This window comes from Anopheles marshallii, chromosome 3 (assembly GCF_943734725.1).
Source record: "Anopheles marshallii chromosome 3, idAnoMarsDA_429_01, whole genome shotgun sequence".
Lineage (NCBI taxonomy): Eukaryota > Metazoa > Arthropoda > Insecta > Diptera > Culicidae > Anopheles > Anopheles marshallii.
Window position 1 is genome coordinate 26,133,320 of NC_071327.1, and position 25,433 is coordinate 26,158,752.

Sequence of the window (25,433 nt, forward strand, 5' to 3'; positions counted from 1 at the left end):
TCCGGCTCGTGTTAGTGCTGAAAAAGCTTACCAATTTGTGCTTATTGAAAGTGTCATCGACAGGCAGCATAAAAAATTGATTCACTCAACTCGGGCGGGTGGGAACTTGCTTCGGCCCACCCTAGTGGTAGCATTTTAAATCAATAAACAAAACGAAGATGCATGCGACTATTTGTCGAGCTGCTTGTTTGACCATTCATTATCATATCTCCTGTAAATCGCTGTGTACGATTCAATCGTACACGTGAGAGTAGTTTGCGCAGTGTTTAGAGAAAGGGGGTTGCAACTATGGGCTCATTGCTCCATAAAGAAGCAGCACGCACGTGTAACGAAACTAAAGTAAATACTATTTCTTGTGTCGTACACTCTGTTTTGATTCAAATTATTATTCTATTTTGAATTTTTTAGACGCAATTCAATTTGTTCTTTTTTGTAGTTTAATTCGTTTCCTCACACATTATTTGACCATGCACTTTACCAATGTGTGCTGGTGCGCAGTCCCGTGCAGTAGACGGCAAACAGTTCCAATGGTACAAAGGACATTTTGATTTCCATCCTCACAACGATCAATATACTCGATATCTCCTGTGGCGTTTCAAGGAAATAAAGCTAGTTGTGGGTGGACGGATTTGCATTTTCCTTTGGCAGCTTCTGGTTTGGGTGGCCGGGGGTTGCAACTGAATCGCGCTATTTGTGTGTACAACGGGAGAACAAGTTTATTGGCTGGGATCGTGTTTGTGCTTCACCGTTGTACCCGTAGTCAAACATCGCTAGATATTGGGTATCCTGCAACTGCCTTTGGAAATTCCTTGATGCACTGCTGCTTCCGTGCTGCTTTTATTGCCATGCCAATGATTGCGAGGTCAGGCGTGAGGAAGCGAGGAAGCAAACAGATGGCGGATGTCATCTGGTACCAGGATAACTGTGTATGTCTAGCAATACTATGTACACACCACAGTAAAATACTTGAATACCCCGTAACCATGTCGAATAATTTTCCGAAATAAAAAAACAGTGAGGCGCAAGAAATCAAGCATAAAGCACAGTTATTATTAGTGGTCTACTAAAGTTAAAGCGGTTTTTTTTACAACGGTAAGAGAAACTTTCCTATGCTCCTTTGTTTTTAATTGGCACCCGAAATCTCTACTTTATTGGGAAATAAAAATCCATATTTGTTATCGTGAAGCTTGATCCAAGTACATTTAACATTGATCGTATAGCTCACAATGCTTTAATGTGATTGGTTGAAGAATAGTGAATGCAGACGTTGAACAAATTCTAGCAAGGCGTGTAGCTACGACAACTACCAACCAATTGTTTAATAATTAATTTTGTGATAATTTCCTGCTAGAGATTAACCACGGCGCTCCAATCTAACACCTCTAAACCCCTCGTGTAGCGTAAGCTTTATTGATGGCGTTCCAATCCTGACGGCTAATACGTGGCCGGTCATCAAAGATCGATGCTAACCGAAACCACAATGAGGTCACTAATCCAACCACCCAACCTTGGGAAATGGATTATATTGGTTTCCTTGAAATAAAACAACAAAAAACACAACCCCTGGTACATTCTCTACCCTCTAGCACAACGGTCAACGAATTCCAGCACGTCGCAGTATTTGCCGTGTGTTTTGCATGTTTTTGCTCCATGCATCTCCTTTCAACCGGTTCCGGAAAGTTGAGCATTGAACATCGTTTTTCAATAGCGTTCATGCAGTTTTCTAGTTGTTTCGTACGACGAACACGAAGGATGCTGTTTACTTTAAAAATTTATTAGCACGTCACAGCAGCAACCGGCAGTCGGAGTTGAGAGCAACCGGGCGAATGGTCGAAGGGTTCGAATAGTTTTTTTTTTTCGGTTTGTTTTACGTACTCTCGGTACCATGGGATGTACTCAATGTCTGCACCGTACGTTTGGGGTTGTGTGGTTGCCGATACTCACATATTCTGCACCAAACGATAGCCCTTTTTCCGGGGCTTGAATTTTGCATACAGCAAACAAAATTGCATCGATTGAATACGGTGAAAGTTAGATGGTTTTGGTACGCTGGCTGTTGTCTAGACGCGGAGGCTTCCTGTTGTTTAGGAGTTCATGTCTTGCGAGAAGATGGAACCATAAATTCGCTCTGCTTTTTCGGGAAGAAACGGATTGCAATACCGAAGAATAGCTGATTGAAAATTTATTTCGGGCAGGCAACGTGAACCGTAAGACACGGTAGAAAGCTGAGAGCTAAGTTACCTTTTGTGTGTAGGCATGGCAAGGTTCGTTAAGACATTGAGATGTCGGGTGTATAGTTTGTGTGAAGGATGATGTTACAATGTGATGAGATGAAAGTAATTACATCAGGCACCAAGCTGATGAACTGCAGATATTTCGTTTTTGTTTCTTCGAAATTGGAGCTTTTGTACATCATAGAGAGCTTGACAGGAGAATGAATTTAAAATGATGGTTTGAAATCAAGCCTAAGACTGGTTTCGTCAAAGTCAAAGTGTATTTGAAGTGTCGGAACAAAAAATAACAATTAGTTATTTTTACGATTCGATATGAATCTTCTATATTTCATGTGAAATTATTTCTGACAAGCCATTGGAAATGTTAAATAATTCCAAAATTTTATTCAAGGTCAATATATCGGTTATAAAATTGTATGCAAACAACAGCTCGACATAGTCTAGCATATACCGGCACACGACCAAAACATTGCTTTGGTCGTGAATTCCGGTTTTAACTTCCGCGCTAGAAGCGCGCCAGTAGGTTTTGGTTAGCATGCTCGAAAATGTACTTCCAAAAACCTGTTCCAGTGTTTACTGATCGAAAACCCAGCCACAGCATCACCAACACCGGCGCAGCAATGCTCTTGGGTTGCCGCAGCTGAACAGCTGAGGTATAGTACCGGTTTGTGCAGGGTTTTTGCCAACCCGTTCCACTCACTTATTTGTCATTTCGTGCTCGGAAGATGATGCTCTTTCCATCATTGGAACATACCAACTTCAATGTGAAGGTGGTAAGCGCTGCTTGTTTACGGATGCACGGTTCAGTGTGAAGAGACTCTTGTGCGAGAAAAGTGCCTTTTGCGCTATGCGAAATATCGTCGCACGAAACTCGTTTTCTAAGCGAAGCGCATCAGAACGATGTTTCATTCGGTTTGTGGAAGGTAGTTAAGATTGTTTGTGATCAGTGTTGCTTGTGGTAGCAGTGCTCGGGGGAAAAAACAAAAGCCCGCATAACGTGCCCCGACAGTGGGTTTAGTGAAATGGAAAGCGGTGGCGTAAGTGTAACAACGCCCGTAGGGCGAATCTGGAGCAAAGTGAAACACTTCATCACCATCGAACCGGTGATCGTTTTCTACATCTTCGGTGTCGTTTGTAGCACAGCGTTCAAGGTGTTTGAGTACGAAAAGGTAAGAGGCCATTGCAGTCAGTTGTCTTCAAGATTACCCGGAACGTCGTATGAGCGCGCTTTGGATGATCTCTTTGTAGGCCTGCGTTACCAAGCTCGGTGCAGACTTGCGGGTATGTGAGTTTTTTGTTGAGCTCGAAGATGATGACATCTGTTCCGAACCAGACGATACCAACCGCACGATTGCCGGGGTGGAGAATTTTACCGAATTTCGTAGCTTGGTTTGTGAAGCGCAGCAACAATCCACGAACGCGGTGGTGTTTTTGAACTCATATCGTAGCATTATTGGTGAGTCGGATTGAAAAAAAGCATGATCACGTCATAAGTTGCTTGATTTGTTCGTTCATTTCAGTGGGTATTATACAAGCGGTAGTGCTGCTCTTTGCTGGGAGCTGGAGTGATCGTGTCGGGCTAAGGAAGCCATGTATTCTCGTGCCGATCGCAGCAGATATCGTGGCATTCAGCAGTGAGCATTCATGACCGTTTCAATCTATAATGATCTTCTAATGATATCGCAACATCGTGGAGTTGTGTTGTATGCTGGTGGTGTAGCAAAAAAGCTAATCATTAATCCCCTTCATTAAGCTTCATTCATCTTCCATTTTTGTTGCTCCCAGCACGACACCCAAGATTAATAGACGATATCAATATATAAGATGTGTATAAAAACCTCAACCTTTTTTTTCGTGTTTTTTTTTCAAGTTTACATTCTGAGTGCCATCTTCATGCGCGAAATACCACTGGAGGTGGCGGGTATTTTGCCGAACCTTATCATTGCATTCAGTGGTGGAGTTCCATTGGTAGTTACTGGCATCTATAGCTACTTAACCGTATGTACGGACGAGAAAGATCGTACATTTAGGTTCGCTTGCACCGCAGTTGTGTATGCCACCATACCGATCGTGGCCAATTTCTTCAGTGGACATCTGTTTAAGTACTTCGGGTTTATAAGTAAGTGGCACTATGCTCTCCAAGCGCGGCTGATTTCGTATATTAACTAGAAACTACTGTCTTTGTTTTCAGAACTATGCGCACTTTGCATCGTCACTGACACCATCGGTCTGTTGTACGGGTTGTTCGTCTTAAAGGAACCAACAAACATGGAATCTTCGGCTACAAATGAAACAACCAACGAGGCAAAGGAAAACCAGTCCAAACCAACGCTGCGCCAGCTGTTTGACATTAGCCTGGTAGTGGATTGTGTGAAAGTGTTTCTAAAAAAGCGAGACTTCAATTGCCGGAACATCCTGTATCTGACCGTGCTGGCATACTTCATCAACTACGGTGCCCTCGGAGACGCGGAATCGGCCGCCATCCTAGCGTACGTCCAGTTCAACTGGATAACGAATCTCGGCACCTGGATATCGTATGATCTACTAACGACCATGCTGGGAACCCTTCTGGCGATGGGCGTCCTGAGCAAACGGTTCGGTATTTCGGATGCGATGATTTGTGTGTTTTCCGTGTGTTTCTCATTGGTTGGAAAGCCGATCATGGTAATAACCGTTGACGGGCGGATAGTAACGATCGGTGGAAGGTTGGCACAAGTTCCATCAGCGATGGTGGAATAATTTAGCTAATTGTGCCCCGCCGGCAACTAGTACGTGTCCACGTTTTCACTGTGCGCGTTTTCTGCTTTCTTTTATCTTGCAGGCCGTTGCCGTGTCGACCGTGAAGCCGTACCTGTACTACGTCGCCACCTCGATCGATGTGTTCGAGGGGAGCAAAATGATCGCAATCCGGAGCCTCGTGTCCAAGCTGGTCGGACAGGATGAGATTGGTAGGTGGGCGTATTATGGGCGACAGGGAACGAAAATTGGTTCCGACAGTACACCGGACGGGTGAATTTATTGATATGGGCAGGGTGGAGGTGTTTTGGGCTTGGTCGTGTCCGTGTGCATGCCGAATTACATTGGTCCCATTTATTTCACGCTTCGTTATCATTCCCTATTTTTCTCTCTCTCTCCGGCATGATGCTCGCTTGCAGGAAAAATGTTGTCCATACTGGGAATTGTGGATTCTGCTCAGGTTGCCATCTACCCGACCATCTACAGCACGGTTTATTTGCAGAGCCAATCGTTCTTCGTTGGCAGCGTGTTCCTACTCAGCGAAGCGTTTCTGCTGGTCTCCTTGGGTATTTACGGGTACGTTTTTTTTCCCTAAGCCCTGATAGTTCCGATTTTCTCAGCTCTGTTGAATCCCGGACACTGTATGTAGGAACTTTAACGCGCGGAGGACACCTTGAGTGGTGTGGCGCCCTTACTCAGCGATCCATTTCGACAAGCGATGATGACGATGTTGATGATGGTGTGTTTTTTTCAATTTACCTTCCATTTCAGAATGCTGTTCCTGATGTCCCGACGATCTGAATATGATAAAAACAGAGCACAGTCATCCGCCAAGCAGGGAATCGATAATCCTGCAGTGGATATTACTGCACTTTGATGGTTTTATCTGCATACCCACGAACGTCATTGCCATCGGTTGCACTTCCCGCTGCTTGGAGTTAGTGAAACGAGCCATATTTCGTTTGCATTAATCGGGACCAGTGAGACTGTGGTCGGAACAGTGCAATAAGATGCCCGGCCGGGCAGGAAGGATGCGATTGATTGGACAGGAAATTATTATTTTCCCTCCGGATATCGATGCAGCGGGAAAAATAGCGTATCGCAATGATCGGTATGGTTAAGTATTGAAGATATTCCCTTTTCCGTCCTTTATTTCATTATTTGGTATTGGCGAACGCGACTGTATAAACAGAATCATTTCGTAATAATTGGTTTAATGACATCAAGTCAATGCGATACACACCATTAAATGTGATTGGATTGGCTAGCAATTGGATGGGTATTATCATTTTTTTTGAGCTGAGCTGAATATCCTTAAAGGAGAAATAAACTGTTTCCAGTATTATGACGCGTGAAAAATATCTTAGTAACATTTTAGATTCCTATGCTACCTCATAACCTATCCATCCATGTTCAAGGGTAATGGGCACCAGACATTATGATAAAAACAACAAGACGAGAAATTATGATAAAAACAACTTGGTAAAATTTTATGAAAAACGAAAGAAACCAATCGATAATCTTATTTTAAAAAGGACTCACAACATTCGAGAATGATTCATTAAAACATAAAGTACCTCAAACAGTAGATTAAATTGTAGTCACTGTCAAGGGAATCTAAGACAGAAAAGAAAATCAAATTTCATTAACGTTAATAAACCAGAAAACATCGGAAGGATAATTTTATCTATTAAAGAGTTAAGCGATTGTGCAATAAAAGTCTGACAAAAATCTTAAGAAAATTTGTTCGTTGGTTTCCGAGATAGTCGAATTTCCCAAACGTTGTTTTAAGAAAAACTTCTTCGAACCTCGAAGACCATGCGAGTTGTTCCTTGAAGAAGATTTTACCAGATGGATTGTAACTTTGTTATGATATTTTGGAGACCTTAAACTTTGAGGAAGTATTAGTAAAAAAAAGCCCTCGAAAATGCTGATATTTCCTCTGAAAATACGTATCATTAACTGATTCTACCATTGCTAAATTGTGCATTAGTCGGAGATAACTTATTATTCCCGAAAGCACTAAAACTTTTACTACCTCATTAGAACGTAGATTCAATCGTACATACTTGGCACGGCTAAAACAGTGCACCTAGATCGCAATAGTTTGCCGAACAGAGAAGACTTGATTTTACACCAACATTTCCACCGAAGTGAAGTCTATCTTGTGCTCATTGTGTCCGACTTCGTCGCAGACAGTGGTTCTTGCCCTGGGACACTTTGCAGGATGGTGCAGTTGGTTGGGTAGCATATGAAAATTATTATCTTCTTAAAGTGTCGGGTGGAAAGAGATAAAACCATTCCACTTTCACTACCGTGCCCACACGCTTATGGTGGGGCAAGCAACCGGCTGAGCAGCAAGAAAAAAAACACTTTCGACAAAACGTCAAGGATATTCACTCCTTCATTCGAGATGGTACATTTAATTGGTGGCAAGGGTCATAGAAATAATTACGTTCCTGACACCCGAATGCATAAATGGGCACGGTTCAGTCTCACTTTTCTCTCGTCGGCAAAGGAAAAGACTTGAAACACAGTTTTTCTTAAAAATACGAAGCTTTCACTCCAGTTCTGTGTACTGTCGTAGGTTGGCAGCGAGTTTTTTGTTTTAACAAACTAATAATATGAGTACCGCTAGCAGAAGTAAAAGATACTCAGCACGTAAGTTTTGCTGGAGACAGATGCATTCGTGAATTCGTTTTCTCTTGTCCGCTGTCGTGGCGGCAGGTATTACTGAGAATACTTGTCCGTCGTTAGTGTCATTCCGCAGTGCCGGAGAAGGTTTTATGGAAGGCTATGACGGGAGCTAATAAAAAATTACGATATAACATCGCTCAGCAAACTTCTTGTGCGTTATTTTCATGCACTGTAAGCGTGGGTAAAGTTTTGAGTGTCTGTATGGCAGCGGTATTTTGTTTTGCTCCGTTTTCCCACTTGAAGTGTTCTATTTCTGGTTTCGCTTATGATTGGCCATTAAGTGTGAGAATCATGCCGGTTGCCGGGTGTTTTGCTGCTTAAAGTAGTAAACTCTGGGCTTTTGATGCCACCTGATATGGCGGCACAGAAAAGCGAATGACCTAGGTTTGAGTTTACGACCTTAATGATCATTAGAATGACTGAAGAAGGTTGATACAAGGACTTTTGGCAGATTTATTTTTGGTTAAAACATGTTTTAAAACATGATTTAATCCAGTGAGGTTATATTTTGAACATTGGGCAGATATAATTTCAACATTTGCATTAATCATCCGAAGTTTTCCAAATGAAAATGACGCTAAATACATGCTAATATTATTTATAGAAAACAAAAAGTTTGCTAACAGGTATTGAGTAAACGATGACCATTTTAATTTGATAAAAATTAATCAAACAAACCACTACACGCCAAACCAAGACAAGCAATGACTGGGTTGTTCATCACTAAACAATGCATATAGAAATGGAATACAGATAAAGGCGGTACGTACTAACCTACCCTCTCATTAGGACGATGATTAGTAGTTTGCATCCATTTAGTCAACCGGAATTAAGCCATAAACATGAAATTGACGGTTGAAATGCTCGCAAGATTTGTTCCATTCGTAGCCCGTTTCTTTCTATCACCGTTTGTGGACAATCCGCAACACTGTCTTAAAGAGTGAGCAAGAGCATTGAGCGACTCCTGCCTTGTGCAAGGCGTCTATTTATGCTTAGACAAAACATACCAAAACAAAGCAAAAAATACCAGCGTGAAAACTAGGTGTTGAAGAAAACGGAACTAATTAGCTTCGGAGCGGAACCGGAAGCAACTTAATTAAGAAAAATGATACCATATTCCACGAGAATCGGTACCCTCGTTTACCCGACTGCAAACGGGCGCACATCAAACTGAAGTGAAGTCACCCCCTCAAGGATCGTCCGGTGCGCTTAGTGTCGTGAAGTAGCGCAAGTGCTCAGAAACCGAATGGAAAATATAGTTTTTCACACCATACCTCATGCGTACTGTTTCGCTTAATTATCCGTTTTTTTTTCTTCCTCTTCTGGCGGAGAAGATGTTGGCTTAATTGATGTTTATTCATTCATCTTCCGCTAAGTGCATTGTTTTAAGGGAGGAATCTATGCATAAGCGATTGTCAGGATGAAAGACATTGAATGGTTAAACAGTAATAGTAAACCACATTAACCGAATGTTGGTAAACAATGTTAATAATATTGTTCATTTTTAATAGAAAACCACCGACCCTAATTTCCGGTGGGTTACCAGTTTTAGTAAGGCAAGACAACAAATAGCAGAGCAGTAACTATTAATATGTTTCTCCTATCAGCATAAAATAATTTTTCGATAATTTATTGTAATTTTATGCAGATTGCACTTCCTCGAAAGAGAAAACAGCAATTTCTTACACAATGACACATTGGCGTGCTTGGCGGTCTTCAGCATGTGTTTATTAATAAAGTAGATTGCATAGGAATTTCTACCAAAAAGTGCAACTATTAACTGGTGGTTTAGTTTATTTGGAACATATTTTGATAGCTTACCCGGTTGTTCCATCGGGCAGCACGGCGCTTATTATCCGTGTGGCAAGATTTGCTAAAAGCATTCGCACTTCCGGTATCGGACCAACATCTAAAGCACCGACATTCGACATCTCTTGATTCCCCGTCAGTGTACGAGAGTAATGAATTTTTCATACGTTGTTGATTGATATCCGGGATGGTTTGAGCCAATGCACGCTCCTTTGACACGATCGGGCTTCCGTTGCTTCGTGAGCATCTAAGGCATGCTAAGTTGGCCCCCGAACAACCAACTAATGTACTGCCGAGAACGTGAGCAGGTGTGATGGACTATGGAAAACAAAGTGCGTCGTCAACGATATGCTAATCATCATCGTCATCAGCTTGCTTGGATTCGTGCAAAGTGTCGGAATATTGGGAAATAATTCAAGAAAAACGGTGTTCCCGAGACACACCTTTTCGGAAGGAAGGCCACCACTTTCTTATTCCTTTTCTGTTTAATGCAATCGTTTTGAAGCAACGACCTCTTGTACTCCGACATGCTAATGCCGTTTGTCGAACAAAGCTCTAACGGCGGGTTCATTAATTTCGTTATTTCAAATACAATGTCTTCCAAGATGACAATGAGCAATCTTTTTCTTCTTCAGAGTGAAAGTGGAAGTGTGTGAGCGGCAGAGAGGGAGAGTAAATTGAATTTCGCAAAAATCAAATGAATTAAATTCTCAAATTTCCTTACCGCTGTGTTGGCGCTGCAGTATAAATATTTACTTATGCAAATGCTTGACGCCGGCTTGGGAAATGGTGGCTCCGGTTGGTATACATCCTGTAATTGCGAAGCAACACAACTCACGACAGTGCGATGACAAATCAATATTTGCCGAAGCGTGAAAATCCGATTGTTACAATAGACCGAACACCTCAACACTAGAAACAAACGCTAGTGACAACAGCAACGCCAAAGAAGGAATAGAGGACACGAAGCGACTCCTAAAGTTGGACGGCAGAGGTTGCTAGGAACTTTATAAAGATGTTAGTTTTTCATTTCTTAGTTCATTCCGCTCAAGGAGAAAGCTTTCATTTGATCATCGACAATCATGTTGAACAATTGGTTTTGGTATCTTTTCTTCTAGGAGTACCTTGGCTATTTGCGAGATTCATTTTCGCAACTTGTTCATACAAATGGAGAAATACCGTAGTAACAATTTATCACGAAAAAGGTTTTGTAAATTGGAATTGAATGAAACATTCTTCTTTGATTCACTTGATTTTATAACAGAGCGCAATGACGAATTAAAAATGAAATAGAAATATATAATTTAAAATAAGATATCATAAAAATCTTAAAATTCTTAAATAAGGCACAGTAAATCTTGTACTTTACACCATAAGAAGAAAATCATCCATATACCGGAAGGTCCGGATCACCAGTAGAACCTCCCTTATTACCGAGCTCCGCTTAATGTCAGATTATCATGTTACGAAATAATTTTTCGTTGTAAAACTCAACAAGAGACGGAACAGAAAGTGAGTGCGTTTTGCTGCTAGCGTAATTTGACAGTTTTGCTGTAGTGCCGCAAGGTTAATCCGCCCGCCGGTAGCGAACGTTGATGATTTTATCGATCCCGGGACCCCCCGGTTACATCAAAAGTGATGGAAAACTGTATAAATTAGCTTCCAGCAACGGTGTCAAACCGAAGGACGGTCGCGTGATGGCAATCCGGGTTGTTCTGGTATCAGTGCGCAAAAAAACCTTCTTTTCAAGCCCGGTGCTTTATCGGCAGACTTTAGGTTTTTTTCATGATGAGGCTTGGGGTCTCAAAAAATGTGATTTTAGCGAACTACGGTCCAGAAAATTGTTATGGAAGTGGAAGCTTATCGAGCAATGTTTTACTTTTTTGTTTCTGCTAGGGTAACTAATTTGTTTTCGGAGGGAAAAACTGGTTACATTAATAATGTAGAAAAGGGTGTGGTTTATTTTTTAAATCTAAAATAAATGTGTGCCGCAGTACGACTGGAAATGAAATATTGACCTAATCAATGTGCAAATTTGATGGATGACCCATTACAAGCATGTGTTTGTATAAAAGTCTAGCAAATTATTTGCAAGTTTCCGACAGGTTCTACGATTTGATTTGATTTCGTAATCGAAAACCCTCCATAGGATGGTTCGGAAAGTTTTATTCGCAATGCATTTGATTCAACAAGAGCCGACCAACAGCAAAGTCTCGGTATATTGAGGGTCCCGCTGCGTAATCGATGGTCTGGCCCCAGTGGTCACGTGGGCACCGTAAACGCACCGGCCAACCAACCGGAATGGACTGATACTAACAAAGCTTGGTGCCGAAAAACCGTTACCAAGGTGCGCGTTGGGTCAAGTAAGCAAAAATAAAATATACGCTGTACTGAAAATTTATTACTTCACCCGAATCCGATCATGGGTGGACGGGTTTTCTTCGGTTTGTTTTTCGCATTTTCCGGGACCTGCAAATCGTTAAACCGATGCGCTGGTGCGGCCAATGGAGCCGGTCATAAATAACCTTCCGCTTGGCGAAAGCAACGCGGGCAAGAAAAAGGTTTGGTGGTGGTGAACAAATAAAAAAAAAACACACACACGCACACGGCCTTACAACGCATCTACCTCCAGTGGACCATGTACCGAAAGTAGCTGAAAATCTTTCACAACCTACTTGACAACACCCTGTTTTAGGTTGATCCATATTCGATTTTCAGAGCCCTTGAATTGCTCACCATTTTACATCGCTTGTAATGTGTGCTGGTGTGCGGAAAGTGTGATAAATGGTGTATGGCGGGTGCAAGTGTTGCGTGTGCGCGCGTGTGTGCTGTTTGTGTGGGTAGAATGGGCCGTCTCTCTAACCGCTTGGCCGATTGTGGCGCACCGATGCCTGAGACGACCAGCAGAAGAACCTAAATCTGCAATGGTTTGTTGGAGGCTCAATCAACCGGAACTGATGTGTTTCGAAATTCCATAAGAAAACCCACGCTTCAATGGCGCCGTCTCCTTGCTGGCCGATAAGTTGTGGCGTACTAAGATCCCTACCGGCCAGACCATTGGCCCGATTGGTTGTTGTTCTGCAGTCACAGACAATGGACATTGATCGATTATGGATTGCTGAGCAGTGGCGTCGATGCCTATGCCCTACGCCAATCGTAATTGGTCGAGGATTTCGACCTGTAGTACAACGGAACGTGCCGAAAACCGAACCCCAAAGCTCTTTGGGGGTAATAATTTAGTGTGTGCCAAAGATCTTGTAATGGTACACGATACTGGCATTAAGAACTTCGTTAGCACATTTGTTGGTGCCTTATTCACAAATAAACAAGTTGGAAGGTGCGTTTTTACAAGCATAACAACAATAACGTTGAAAGGTGCAAAGAGGATATACGTTTCACAAACTAGTAAGTCCCAGTATCAGGAATTACTAATTAGCATAATTTAATTAATTATTTTTTTAACAATCAATTTTATTTTGAACTATACAAATCAAATTTAGTAATATGTTAGGGATTTTATGGTGTATCCTTGTTATCTTACGATTTAACTCGGAGAGATACAATCTAAACTAAGAAATATCGTAACACTTCTTTGGGATATAATTATTAATGTTCGTTGCTAGTATCCTATAAATTCTGAATGATCTTCGCCTCATAATAAAACAAGAGTTTTTGTTGTCTTTCGATGATAGTCACTTATCAAATAAAATAGAAACATTTTCAGGTCTCTTGAAGACTTCACATCGATTATAATAATATTTCATTAAGTAGAGCAAGTATTTGAATAATTTAAATCCGACATTATTAATTTACTAGAAAAAATTACCTTTAACACGTATTTCCTCTAAAGCCATGGGTATGTTAAGGCAGGTTATGCTAACATTTCACGTGAACGTGATACGTCCTGACATACATAATCTGACGTATTACCGAGAGTGTAAGCACATAAAAAATACACATCTACATTGAAGGGAAGAACAAAAGCTTGGGCAAAGTATTTCTCTCAATCTAATTTGCCAAAGTACCCTTTCGCCTACCGCTCGTGCCGACGACAAAAGGATTAAACATGAAATATGCAACAATGTAAAATGTCAAATTTGGCAAATATTACGGAAGTCAGGCATTAGCGTGGATGGATGGATCAAGCGTGGTGAAGAGATGGATTAGTGCACAAGCTTCTGGGACAGGGTGCGGAGGTTCTGGGACACCCGAGAGGCAAAAACTGAGGAGCTGAGGTAAAAACATTGCAAATCATCTATTTATGCCGCTTGTTTGTACTCACTGATGATGCTGAGATTATATCGAAAGCTCTGTGTTTGACTGGTACGAAAGTCAACCCGACAGCGGTAGACACCCTCGTCATGGCGCCGGACGTCCTAAGCAAATATTTGTACCGCGTTGTACCGAGAATTCCAGCCCGTCCCCAAATTGACGGCAGGCCCGTTGCGGATGTATGGCGGCGGGGGTAGCAGCGAAAACGGCGTCAATGCGTTGGATGATGGTGGGAGCGCATGGACCGGAGAAACGGAAGAGAGAGTAAAAAAAAACGGAAACGATCAGAATCACAGCACAGGTTAGAAAAGTTGATGCTGTGGGTACAACAGCAACGAAAAAAAAAACAAAACACATTTCCTGTAACGTTATTTTTCATAAGATGAAGAAGGATGTTAACCATTTGCCAAATGTTGCGCGTTCGAAACTTGAAAGTTGTTGAATTGCAGCAGGATGAAAAGGATGATTTTTTTGTGTGTTTTTGGTGTACATTATTGACGTAAGAGACAAAGTTTAGTAAGGTTACAAAAACATGCGCGGTGACTGGACTTTTGACCGATCCTGCTTGTTTACCTGTATATCCAGAGTTGCCGGATCGGTGTCGGTGTTGAAGTGGGCCCTGGGTCCAAAAATTTCCGGTGCTGACCAATGTCGTGCTTGCTGTAAAGGTTTCCCCCGTACGTCAAAGCTGTAAATAAAAGGATAAATATTGCAGAAATAAATGCTGTAACTTTGTAAACGACGAGTCGTAGAGAATGAAATGTTTGTTTGTTTGTTTAAAATATTAAAGAGACTTTGAAACATGAGAGTTTCTTTCGTCTCTGGAAGAGAATGAAATGAATGAATGAAATGAATCTTATGTTTTTTTATTAGTTTGTTGGCTTTTTTACACCTAGACTTTCGAGCAGTCTCATCAATTAGTATACATCTGTTATGAGTAATTGAAAAGTAATCAAAATAAATACAAAACATATTGTATTGCAAGTACCATGGTATGGTTATAGAACAAGTTGCTGACATTGGTATTTAACTCCCTTCAGAGATATTTCATGATCTGAACAGGTAGTATCATCAGTGTTTTCACACATTCCTTTCACTGTACGCGTCGGATAGTTGAAAAGTCGTCCGTTACACGTTTACTAAAGTCTCACCTTACTGACACATGTGAAGTGATTTCTCGAATTTAACCTCACTGCTTTATCATACCACTTTGCTTAGCAGACGACAGTTTGCTATTCCCGCACCCGTACGTAAAGAAAATTGCCTGCCGCGTAAAGAGAGTGGCATCATTATGCTCGCTAGCAGGGCTACCCCCCCGCATTTGCTGACGGATTCTGCTGGCAACGAACGAAACCCTCGTCGGTCGTTAGAAAACGATGGCTTAATGGTGGAGCAATTAAGAAACGTGTGTATGAGAATGGCTTCGCTTTGATGACACTAATTGCTAAATAAATTTATTAAAACTTTATCGTTTCTATACGGTCTGAGATCGGTATGTCATCGGCTTTGGATGTTGGCGCTCGTCGAGCAACAGTAGCTGGGTAAACGTGGTCACCCTAAATGCCGTTACCGGGATAACGTTATAAACGATTTTTAGCGTAACTATTCGCATGTTTTGCCGGGTGGATTTTGATTTTATGATTTTACTAGATTGGCTATTTAGATGCTATCCTAATTGATACACAAAAATTAATCCAGTAAGATTGTGTATTATTTAGCTTCGTACCATTTGCGAGATAAATTTAGGTTCTTTGTTTAAGAGTGGAAAAATTAAGCAATAAAACAAAATCTAAAATATAAATTTAGCTGATGAACAGATATAAAATGGGCTTGAATTAAAAAATTTTTTTATTCTATATTTGTAGCAAAATTTGTACAGGTAATTAAATATGTAAAATAGTTTACCAAAACAATTTTTCGATGCTGATTATGGTTATTGCATTAAAATACTATTTTATTCATTTTGCCCTATCTTTCATTGCGATTGTTTTTAGAAATTCGAATAAATGACTAAATGTATCTGAGATGGAGACGCCTGGTAGTGTGTTCAAAATGTTCTAGATAGCTTGACGAAAGCGGATCGTAAATTGTTCACATAACATGTCTTACACACTTTCGAGCGTTTTGTATCGGAAGGCAAAGAACAAGCGTAGCTTCCTTTGTACGAAAGTGAAAATTGTTCCGGGAGAATGAATGCGTCAGCGCGTACGAAGTGAAAAACCGTATCAACACGCCGGTGACTTTTATCTAAACTTTTCGACAGCCCTCTTCAGCGTGAACGCAGGCCGACCGTCACTGTTGCGTGGAGTGTTGCGAATGATTCGTTTCGGCTTGACGCGTGTTGCTATAACGTGTGACACATATTAACGTGTTTCGCATTCGCGTTTGAAAAGAGTGTTATCAGTCAACACGGTATCGCACGGTGGCAGTGGAGGTACGGGCACGGGGACACAACGTACAAAGACAGTTGATGACGTTTATTAAATGATTTATGTTGTTCCGGAAATGTTTACGCAGTCGCTATTGCCGCTTACCGGTTGAGCGTTACCCGGTGCGTTTTGTTTATCGTTTCGGGCGCTCCTGGCTGGCGAACGGCCTATGGGAAAGCGCACGAAAAATGGCCGACCGTTTTATACCGTTTGCCATGCATGGGAACCGTGATGAGTGGGTAATTTGTTTCCCGTCGGTGTGCTGTTTTCGAGCTGGCCCGAATTGCGAAAGTCGGCAAGTCGAACGCAAAGAAAGAATGATGGATGAGTGAAGCCAGAGTGTGCCATAGGTATCGTTCAGTTGCGCTGTGTTGGTTGGTAAATGCGCGGATTCGGAAGTCCCCGCCCTGGATGTGAGATAACCTGGACACATGCAAGACGGAGAGTTGCCAGAGATTTGGCAACAACGGAAAAGAAGTCGTTCGACCTAACATCCATGGATCCGGTGATTGATGGTTCTAATAAGCAGCAGGCGGCACATTATAGCTTACGAGCACCAACATGGGACATCATGTAGCGAAGGTTAGATTAAGAAGTTCCACGATTCAATCGCACTAGAAATATTTTAATATGTTGTTGAGCAATGTTATAAAGATCGATGAAAGCAACACAAAAATTGAGCAAAGATTAATTTAATAATTTAAACAGAGGTTTACCTATTGATACCTACAATGTAACCAACTGTGAAATAATGTATTGATTCAAAATTCATTATAATTTTTTCCAATTGCTAGCCAACATGTGTGACTTCTTCAAACGTTCGCTGGTTGGAAAAGGGCAATCTAAGAATAGTTATTTCAATTTCCAACCCATCGTTTTAATGCACAAATTCTTCGGCCATCAAACATGAACGAAGAGCAATTTGTAAGATCCCTTGTATGGCCGTCACAACTACACAACCAGCAACGAAATTCAAGCACTCGGGAGAAGCTTTGGTTGGGGTAAAACTAAAAAAAGAAAACAGCAACAAGTTATTTCCCATAACCGTTACCATTCGGACATTTGGCTTCGGCGTCGTGTTTAGAATTTTCAACCAATTTGGATGAAAATTCCTTCGTGCAGTCGACTTGCCAGCTGAGCTCACATTCAATGGAAAGCTCATTACAAGCACAAAATGAGCAAAAAACGAAAACAGTCTGTATGCTCGAAAGCGCACGATGACCAGCTCAGTCCGTCCGTTGTAATCAGTGGACGAAAGCAATGAAACGCGCACTAAAACGGGAATCAAGTCGGGGTCATTCAATACAAAGCAATCAAAGCTCACATGAAGCTCGGAATGACCTAGGGCGGTGGTATAACGTGCCTTAAATCGGTCGATCGTTTTGATAAACTTAAAGTTGGTTTCGCCACCGATGGTTCGTATGCCTCGACAACGTTCGTACCGACACCCAGAACGGAGAGAGAGAAAAACAGAGAAAGAGAGAACAGCCAGCAGTGGAGGACAAAAATAATGGCAAACATTTCATGGTTCCGTTGAATCACGGTTTCAGCAATTTCTTTGGTACAATTCTTTGTCCAGGTCCAACATTCTTGCTAGGTATTTCCGCTTTTCTTCAGTTAACGCAACACGCCTCCAGCGTTTGCGGAATGCGCTGATAAGGATTTGTGATGAACAATATTAATTGTGTTTCCGCACGAATATTCATTGTTTAACAACCCATTCGCTGGCAAACCTGCAACCCAATGGCAGAAACCGTTAAGACGTTTGTTTGTTTTGCATGTACAACACATTTGGTTGATATTTGCGCATGAACCAACCAAGACGTGGACGATATGGGAAGGAACGTTTCGATTCGTGGAGAATTCGTTTCGATGGTTTAAAAAATGTCATTAAAGATTAGTCTTTGTATGTTACGCTTATCGTTTTTATTAGCGTTTCAGCAACCCGCATTCACGCTACACTGACGTTTTCATAATTATCGATGAGAATTTTAAACCAGCTTGAAAAAATACAGTTCATGAATTATTCAAACATACAACTAGGCAGTTTATCTTGATCTCGGATGTATGATTCAAGTAAAGGCATGTTATTTATTGCCCACAATTAAATTGTGGGCACCTTTCTTCTCGATTTCATACGATTTCGAATAGACCAATTCATATATTCTTAAAGAGAAACGCTTAATTCAGTTCAATTGCTAAAATTTGCATCGCAGTTCTTGCATTTGATATAACCACCACATATTGAATCATAATTTTAAATAATGTCACGCTGTTAATTACTTAGAATACCGCACGCATTCAATATAATGCACCAAAGCATTACAAATGAATGCGGTTAGTTGCATCACACTACCTTTTAGTTCTGTTTGTTTCTTACTGTAAATTGAACAAAACATTTGCCGCGAAGGGAAGGCGACACTGTGAAGTGGAATTAAAAAAATAAAATACTGAAACGAATTCTTCTACTCCGCCAAGATCGTACGACTGTTTTCAACACCGACAGCACGATACTTGCCAAGGACTTGGCTGCGGTTACGGGTTTCGCTTTTGTTATGTTTTAATTATGTAAATGTACAATAATCTTCTGCAGAGCAAAGGATTATGGTGTCGACTTTGTGACTGGGGGTGGCAGTAAGGGTGGAAAAAAACTCCACGGATAAGTGAGACACAAAAATTGACAACCGCTAGACGTGGGGAACATTTCACCGCTACCTCATCGTTCGACAGAAAACAAAGGTAGCCGTCTCGAAATGGCAAGATGTGAGTGGCAAAGTTGGCAGGTTAGCGAGCGAACGGGTAGGTTAAAAAGCAACCCATTAGAAACGGTGGCAAGTCCGCTGGGCGGACGAATGTCAGTGTAGTAACGGGTAGCTGTTGTGCGTTGTTCACGAGGCGAAAAGAAAACCGTAAACAGCACGAGCAATCGAGAACCGGATCGGTTATGTTAAACCAACCGATTACAACTACTCTGCGGTTTAAAGAGATGCTTTCGCTTTACGCTGTAGGCAAAAGTGGCACCGGGGGAGCGATACGATTTGCCGTCAGCTATGTGTATGGCTTGTTCTTGGCGTGGGTAAAGCAAGTCCCCGTTCGATTTCTGACAGTCAACGTGTTGATCCGGATCCGCCGATGATTGTTATCATTCGGGCCAAAGTTACGTTATCTGCGGCTTAGTTTACGGTTCAACCCTTTCTGGCGGTGTTTCGATCATTCGATGACATTTAAAGCTTCTCATTTAACAAATAATATCCTGCTGTAGCAATGTGTACAGCATTATTCGGTATTAACGCCTCCAATAATGATTTGAATCGGGCTTACAAATGACATTAATTGCGTTGCTGAGCAATCAACACTGTGCTCAGATTACATTGAAAATATCTGAAGCACCATGTTCATTCTTTTTGTCAGACACAATGTACATTTATTAATTCCAGAAGAAGCAATATAAACCATGGTTTAATATCATTTGACTTCTAGCAAAAACGGTGTAATATGCTTTTAATTCATTTTTTGAAAAGCATGGCAATAAAAAGTAAATGACTTCCTGATTGAATAATATGTAAGAATACGGTATGCTGTTGATAACATGGTTTCTCACAAACGCTTCGCTTACAGCATTGTGTATCTAAATTTGCCTTTTATTTAGTTAAAGTGTACCGTTTACCTTTTTACCATCGCTCGACACACGTTTGCGATTCATTAAACCCTAAATTCATTTCGTGCCATTAAACCAATCTTTTAATGTTATTTTCCGGGCTTCACAGTCTTGCTCTTGGTGAGGAAAACCAAAATAGCCAGGTGAAAGCAAATTTACCATTTCCATTTAACAACCCTTCACACCCTCGCTTCTGCCCGGAGCAGCAACGTTCGGGGAGCTGGTTTGTCTCACTTGCTCACATTAATATTGACATGCCCGTGTGTCACTCGACTCAGCAAAGGCACGTAGGTTGCTCCACACTTCACCCACTGGTGCTAGGTTTTGAAAATGTGAATACCATCCTTGTGTCGTTGTGTAGATAATCGGCCCTGCAAAAGAACAGGTGGGCAGAGCTGGTGCCTAGGGATAGCATCAGGTTTTTGCACCATCATCAAAACCCTGCCGACATGGGTTCCAGCTCTGAGGACATCTTCAAGAGAGTCTCTATCCCGTCATATCTTTATAGAGCGTGGCAGCTCATTCATATTGCGCTTCCTTCTTAGGTTTGCTAGCAATTTTCAGCGCATATCGCACGTCTCTTGCATCCGTTGCTTTCGTGACGCCTTGGTCTCCATTTAGGCGATGGGCTTTTGTCGACATCATTCTGAAACGACCGCTTAAAGAACCATCAGCCTTTTCAGCAGCTTTTTTTCACGTGTTTCCAAGAGAGTATAGAGTGAGCGATCGAGTGTGGTGGTGTGGCCAGTAAAGAGGCGTAAGAAAATATCGTCCTTAAAGCGAAGAAAGTGACACTCTCTCTTTCTGTAGTGCACTCGCCTTGGCTTCGGTTTGTTCTCCCACCGGTTCATAGAATGTCGCGAATCGTGCATGTGCAAACCAAGGCAGAAGGAGGGCATGCGAAACAGCGAATAGTGTTTTCATTTCCAGACCCCTGCAGGGAGAGACCCAAGACGTTAATGGAGCAATCTGACGTACCCTTCAGACATGACGGTCTACACATGCGACGGCTGCAACGGTTGTGTGCCGAGAGTTTCAGTTACAGCAGGTACAGGTGAAAGCCTTTTGAAACTAGTCCGCACATCCTTTAGAAAACAAAAAAACAACCTTTACTTACAGATCTGAGTCTCTGTGGCGCAAAACGATAGTATCGAAATTTCCCACTTTCCCAAGTGGTGATGCTTTTACTACCGAATGCCTTTACCGTGTATTCACGATGATAAAAATGTCCTCTTAAAATAGGAAAAGCAAAGAATAAAGCTTTCCTCCCCGGTCCTATGAAATACTGCTCTTGCTTGAGATGCTTTTAAATATGTAGTATAAAGGAGGGAACAGGTACGAAGAAGGTACACAAATTAGGGCGAAAATCAGATATAGATAGACAGATAGGTAAACAAGCGAGCGCTGGGTAGATAGAGAAACGGAGCAAACAGGCAAGGAGAACGTTAAGATATAAACGAGCGTTCATAAAACAACCGTATACTGGGGGGGGGGGGTTGGGATCGTCTGCAATTTTGCATAAATATTTATATGTACTACACACCGGGATACAGTACATAATTTAATCCCCATTTCAACGGTTTATTGCTCCACCAACCCAGAGAGCTTAAATTAGGACAACGTAGCAATACTTCAGGTGTACATAGCTAGGTCGAGCAGAAAAGTGTGGAAAAAATTAAGTCTTTAAACAGTTGGAAAAGATGATACGAGACTGTAAAAACGAATCTTGAGCCGATTTCGTTCTGTTGTAGCAGTGGTAGCGTTTTGAGAGGATATGTAAGAGTGCATTTATTGTAATTGTTTATGTAAGAGTGGGATATGGTAACAAGGTATATAGAATCAACACATAAATTAGTTTGGTTTTATATCATTTTGGTTATATTTAAAAATTATAATTTGGAATTGGTTTGTCTTCAAAGATGATCATGTGGTGAACTTGACTTTACAATGTTAAGAGCAACTGAGCAGAGAGACGGTAACATTAAAAAGCAATTGAATATATTTCCACTTGAATATGTGTACACGGTTTGTCGTATTTCTAAATGTTAATTACATTGTGACCAATTTATTGATCATTGCTTATGTTAATGTAATTTTTTTGCGCATGCATCATCAAGCTGCTATATAGAAGTGCTTGAAATATGTTTGCAACGCATCATTGCTCGCTTTAGAGGCACAATATCGAAACCGGAATATCAAACAACACAAAGCAAAAACCCCTTTTAATACACTAGAAAGGAGGTTTTCTAGTCCCTGCTAGCTTCAAAGATATCCAACAGAACACAAGTAAAAGCAGCTTAAAATGCCTCAGTCCATTATTTTGCATACATCGTTCAGCCACAAAGAAAAAACCTCTAAACCTTTTTACTTGAAGTCTTTTACAGAATTTGATAAACATGTGCGCGGTTGTTAATAGAAATAGGCGAGCCATTTGGTTTATTTTGATTGGTATCTATTTCAGCTAGCTCCATGCGTGAGTGTGTCTTTGTGTGTGTGTGTGTGTGTGTGTGTGTTTTTTGTGTATGTGGAATATGTTCATGATGTACGATATGCCTCTCCCCGGAACGGATCGATAACCGGAAGCTCATTGACCGTTTGGATGCCGTACACAGATTCACCGTTTTGCGGAACGTTAAGTGATGCGAAACGCTTTACGAGAAAAGATGGGTGTCCGAGCTTTGTCGATTATTTTCGCAAAACCTTTTATGAAATCGAACCAATTTCAGGGAAAAACGAATCGGAAACGCATAGGGAATGGTCAAACGCTATGAATAAATTGTGTTGTAAAAAATGGTCTCACTCTCGCTCCAATCAGTTCCACCAGTTACGAGGTGATTTGTGTTACTTGCTGCAGGTCGATTTGATGCTCTGTTCTTGTTACACTGATCGAATAGGTGGAATGTACATCAGCGGCCGATACCCTTTTCCAGACTGTCGGACAATTTTGCCCAACCGTAGACGAGGGGAATATTGTGAACGTAAGCGTATTATCATGTCCTTCAGGCAAAACCTTTTCCAGCGATTTGGGATCTTCTCTGGTTTGGGAGGGACAGCCGAAGGGCCTATTTGGGACAGTGTTTGTTTGAGTGATATATTGCTCCAAGGTATCAGCGGATGTTGGTAGGGTTGGGGAGTATCCGGTCTATAGTAGAGACGGTACAGTTTGATAGCAATGTTACTAAAATTGATAATAATTCCTAACAGACATGTGAGCATCTTTTTCAATTATAGCTTTTTTTAACTTCAACACATCAATAAGGTGATGTTTATTTCAGGAGGGCACGAGCAATATTCAATAAAACACTTATCGATACGGTATGAAGATATACACGAGCAATGTCTGTATGGAATTGCGAAAGCATTTCCACAATAAAAAAAAAGAATTTAATTTCAAAGTTACTTAAATGTCACCAACCACCATGCTATTCAGTGTGCGTAAGCTTTGTTTATAGTACTTCAATTTCACACTTTTACATAATCGTTTCAGTCATTCGGGGTTCGCTTTTAACTAAAACGCCATAACATTTTTACATTCCTCTAGCGCGCTTTACTTATATGAAGGCACATCCTTCACAGAAAATCCTTTACAGCCGCTAGCCTAAAAGCACCTGCTCTATCACGTTCAACCACACCAGCAGTCTCAATACATCCAGCTTAAGGAATGATTTTTATGTGAAATATGCAAAATATTCATTGAAGGCACTTTTTATAGCCCTTCGCAAAGTACTGTAAAGTCAGCTCCGTGCGACCCGGAAACGAATTCAGCCCGGTTGCCTAAAGAAGGTTCGCCCAATCGTCGGCGCCCTGCATTCGTTTCGCTGACTGTCGAATGGCAAGTTGGACTGGACTGCATCAGACGGATCGCAACATTTCTTGCGTTGTGCTTCGTCATATTTCATGCACTGTGCAAAAGCTGTGCGCGAATCACCAACCCATCCAAAAACCCGCACACAAACGGTCGCCCGGGCCGGGTCGGGATTGTCACTTTTGCCGCGGTGGAATCAACTTTATTGCACAAGATCACTGGCAGGGTTGGGAGGATCATGAAAATAAAATTGAAAAATTTAGGAAGCCCACAATGAATTTATGAATATCCAACAATCCACGATTGCGAAGAGCCAAGCTGATTGGGGCGCAGCAAACGTCGTTAGCGTTTCACGATGCCTTCTGCTACGTAGGCATCTCGGAGACCTTGGTTGGAATTTGAGTGCGAGTGTGCGGCAATTGGCAGGGCCAGTTGAGGCTGAGTATGAGAAAGGCATTTGCATCAATGCAGTGAAGCATAAATTTTCTAAAGACCTTTTTACTTCGACCAGTGCTTACGGTTCCGATTGAGAATATTTAAGGTAATGTTTTATTTTATTTTTACTTCCTTTCATCATCCGTTCGAGCATCAATCAATCTAAAATAATATTATTGCTCCTAAAGCAGCAATACTAAATTAATTTACAGTGCACGATTGACTGTGATTCGTAGTGAGATTGATCCTCCATTGCGCTTAGGACAAGTTAATAAACTATACATTAATTCCATCGAAGAATTCCCTTTACATAAAACTGAACGAGGCTCGCACTGTACTGTGTTTCCAGACACGAGCAGTAATTTGTTTCAATATAAGCTCACAAACAGTGTCACAACAGCAGATTCCAGTGAACTGTTTTGTATTCATTTCAAAAGCTTGATCCACTTTAATTCATTAACGTAAACAATTTTCATCACCTTCACCGGTGCTGGTGCGGTTCTTGGAGATTAATTGAATATAATTATTATTTTCCCGCCTGTTGAAAACGCAGTCCTTATTGTCGCACTTTACTTTTACACTCATTTCACCTCGTGAGCAAAGTTTAGCGCATAACGGCCACTGCCGTTTGCCAGGCGCTAAGTGAAATAATTGCAATGTCATAAGTAATGAGCCTTGGAAGTGGAGAGCTCAATTAATGAGAGTAATGGACCACTTAGCAGAGGTTTTTGGTGAAAGGAACACTTTCATGCGGTTTTGTGGTAATAAGCGAGACCCGGTGTACAATAACAAAAATTACGATTCGATCGGATTTTACATTCCGCGATTTGACTTGCGAGTCTGGTGGGAAAACAGAGTAATTTAATTATGTAACATTTATGAACGGTTGTTAGTTTATGCGATAAAATATTGCGAATTTAAATTCAAAACATGAGATTTAAATATAACACTTCCTGCAGCAGTTTTTTCTTTTCTGAAGTTTTAGAAAACTTGCGTTGCGTGAGGTAAACAGGCTTCCGCATCATACAATTCTTTGAAGAAACGGTTCATTTTAACATGACGATGATTTGCAAGGAACATGAGTTGGTCGCTTAATATCACGCGTAGAATGGGAAGCAACATGGTCCGTACATCGGCGGTGCTAATTACCACCGAATGAATCAACGAAATTGTTTGCTATCCCAGTTGAAACTGCTACTAAATAGCAATTAGAGTTTTCCTCGCAGCTCTATTGCAATGTGTATGTGTTAGGGCACATTTTCACACATTCTTGATTTAAAGTATGTTTAAGCTGGTTGAGCTGAGTGCTAGGTTGTGCTCATAAATTGTACATATGAACATTAACAATCATGTTCCAA

At 41.3% G+C, this 25,433-nt stretch overlaps 2 protein-coding genes across 2 annotated transcripts in view; one reads left to right on the forward strand and one right to left on the reverse strand.

Moving 5' to 3' along the window:
* Window positions 1-25,433, reverse strand: part of LOC128715812 (CD166 antigen-like) — a 113,621-nt gene that overhangs the window by 39,308 nt on the left and 48,880 nt on the right. The window contains exons 3-4 of the mRNA XM_053810729.1: window positions 14,322-14,436; window positions 13,759-13,852 (exon numbers count right to left, since the gene is read on the reverse strand). Of these exons, the coding sequence (XP_053666704.1) occupies window positions 13,759-13,852; window positions 14,322-14,436 (209 nt within the window). The remainder of the gene's footprint in view (window positions 1-13,758; window positions 13,853-14,321; window positions 14,437-25,433) is intronic.
* Window positions 3,257-5,847, forward strand: LOC128715813 (thymic stromal cotransporter protein-like). The gene is made up of 8 exons (XM_053810730.1): window positions 3,257-3,403; window positions 3,483-3,690; window positions 3,755-3,868; window positions 4,105-4,353; window positions 4,426-4,898; window positions 5,056-5,182; window positions 5,390-5,546; window positions 5,742-5,847. The coding sequence occupies exons 1-8, from the start codon at window positions 3,257-3,259 to the stop codon at window positions 5,845-5,847; spliced, it is 1,581 nt and encodes a 526-aa protein (XP_053666705.1).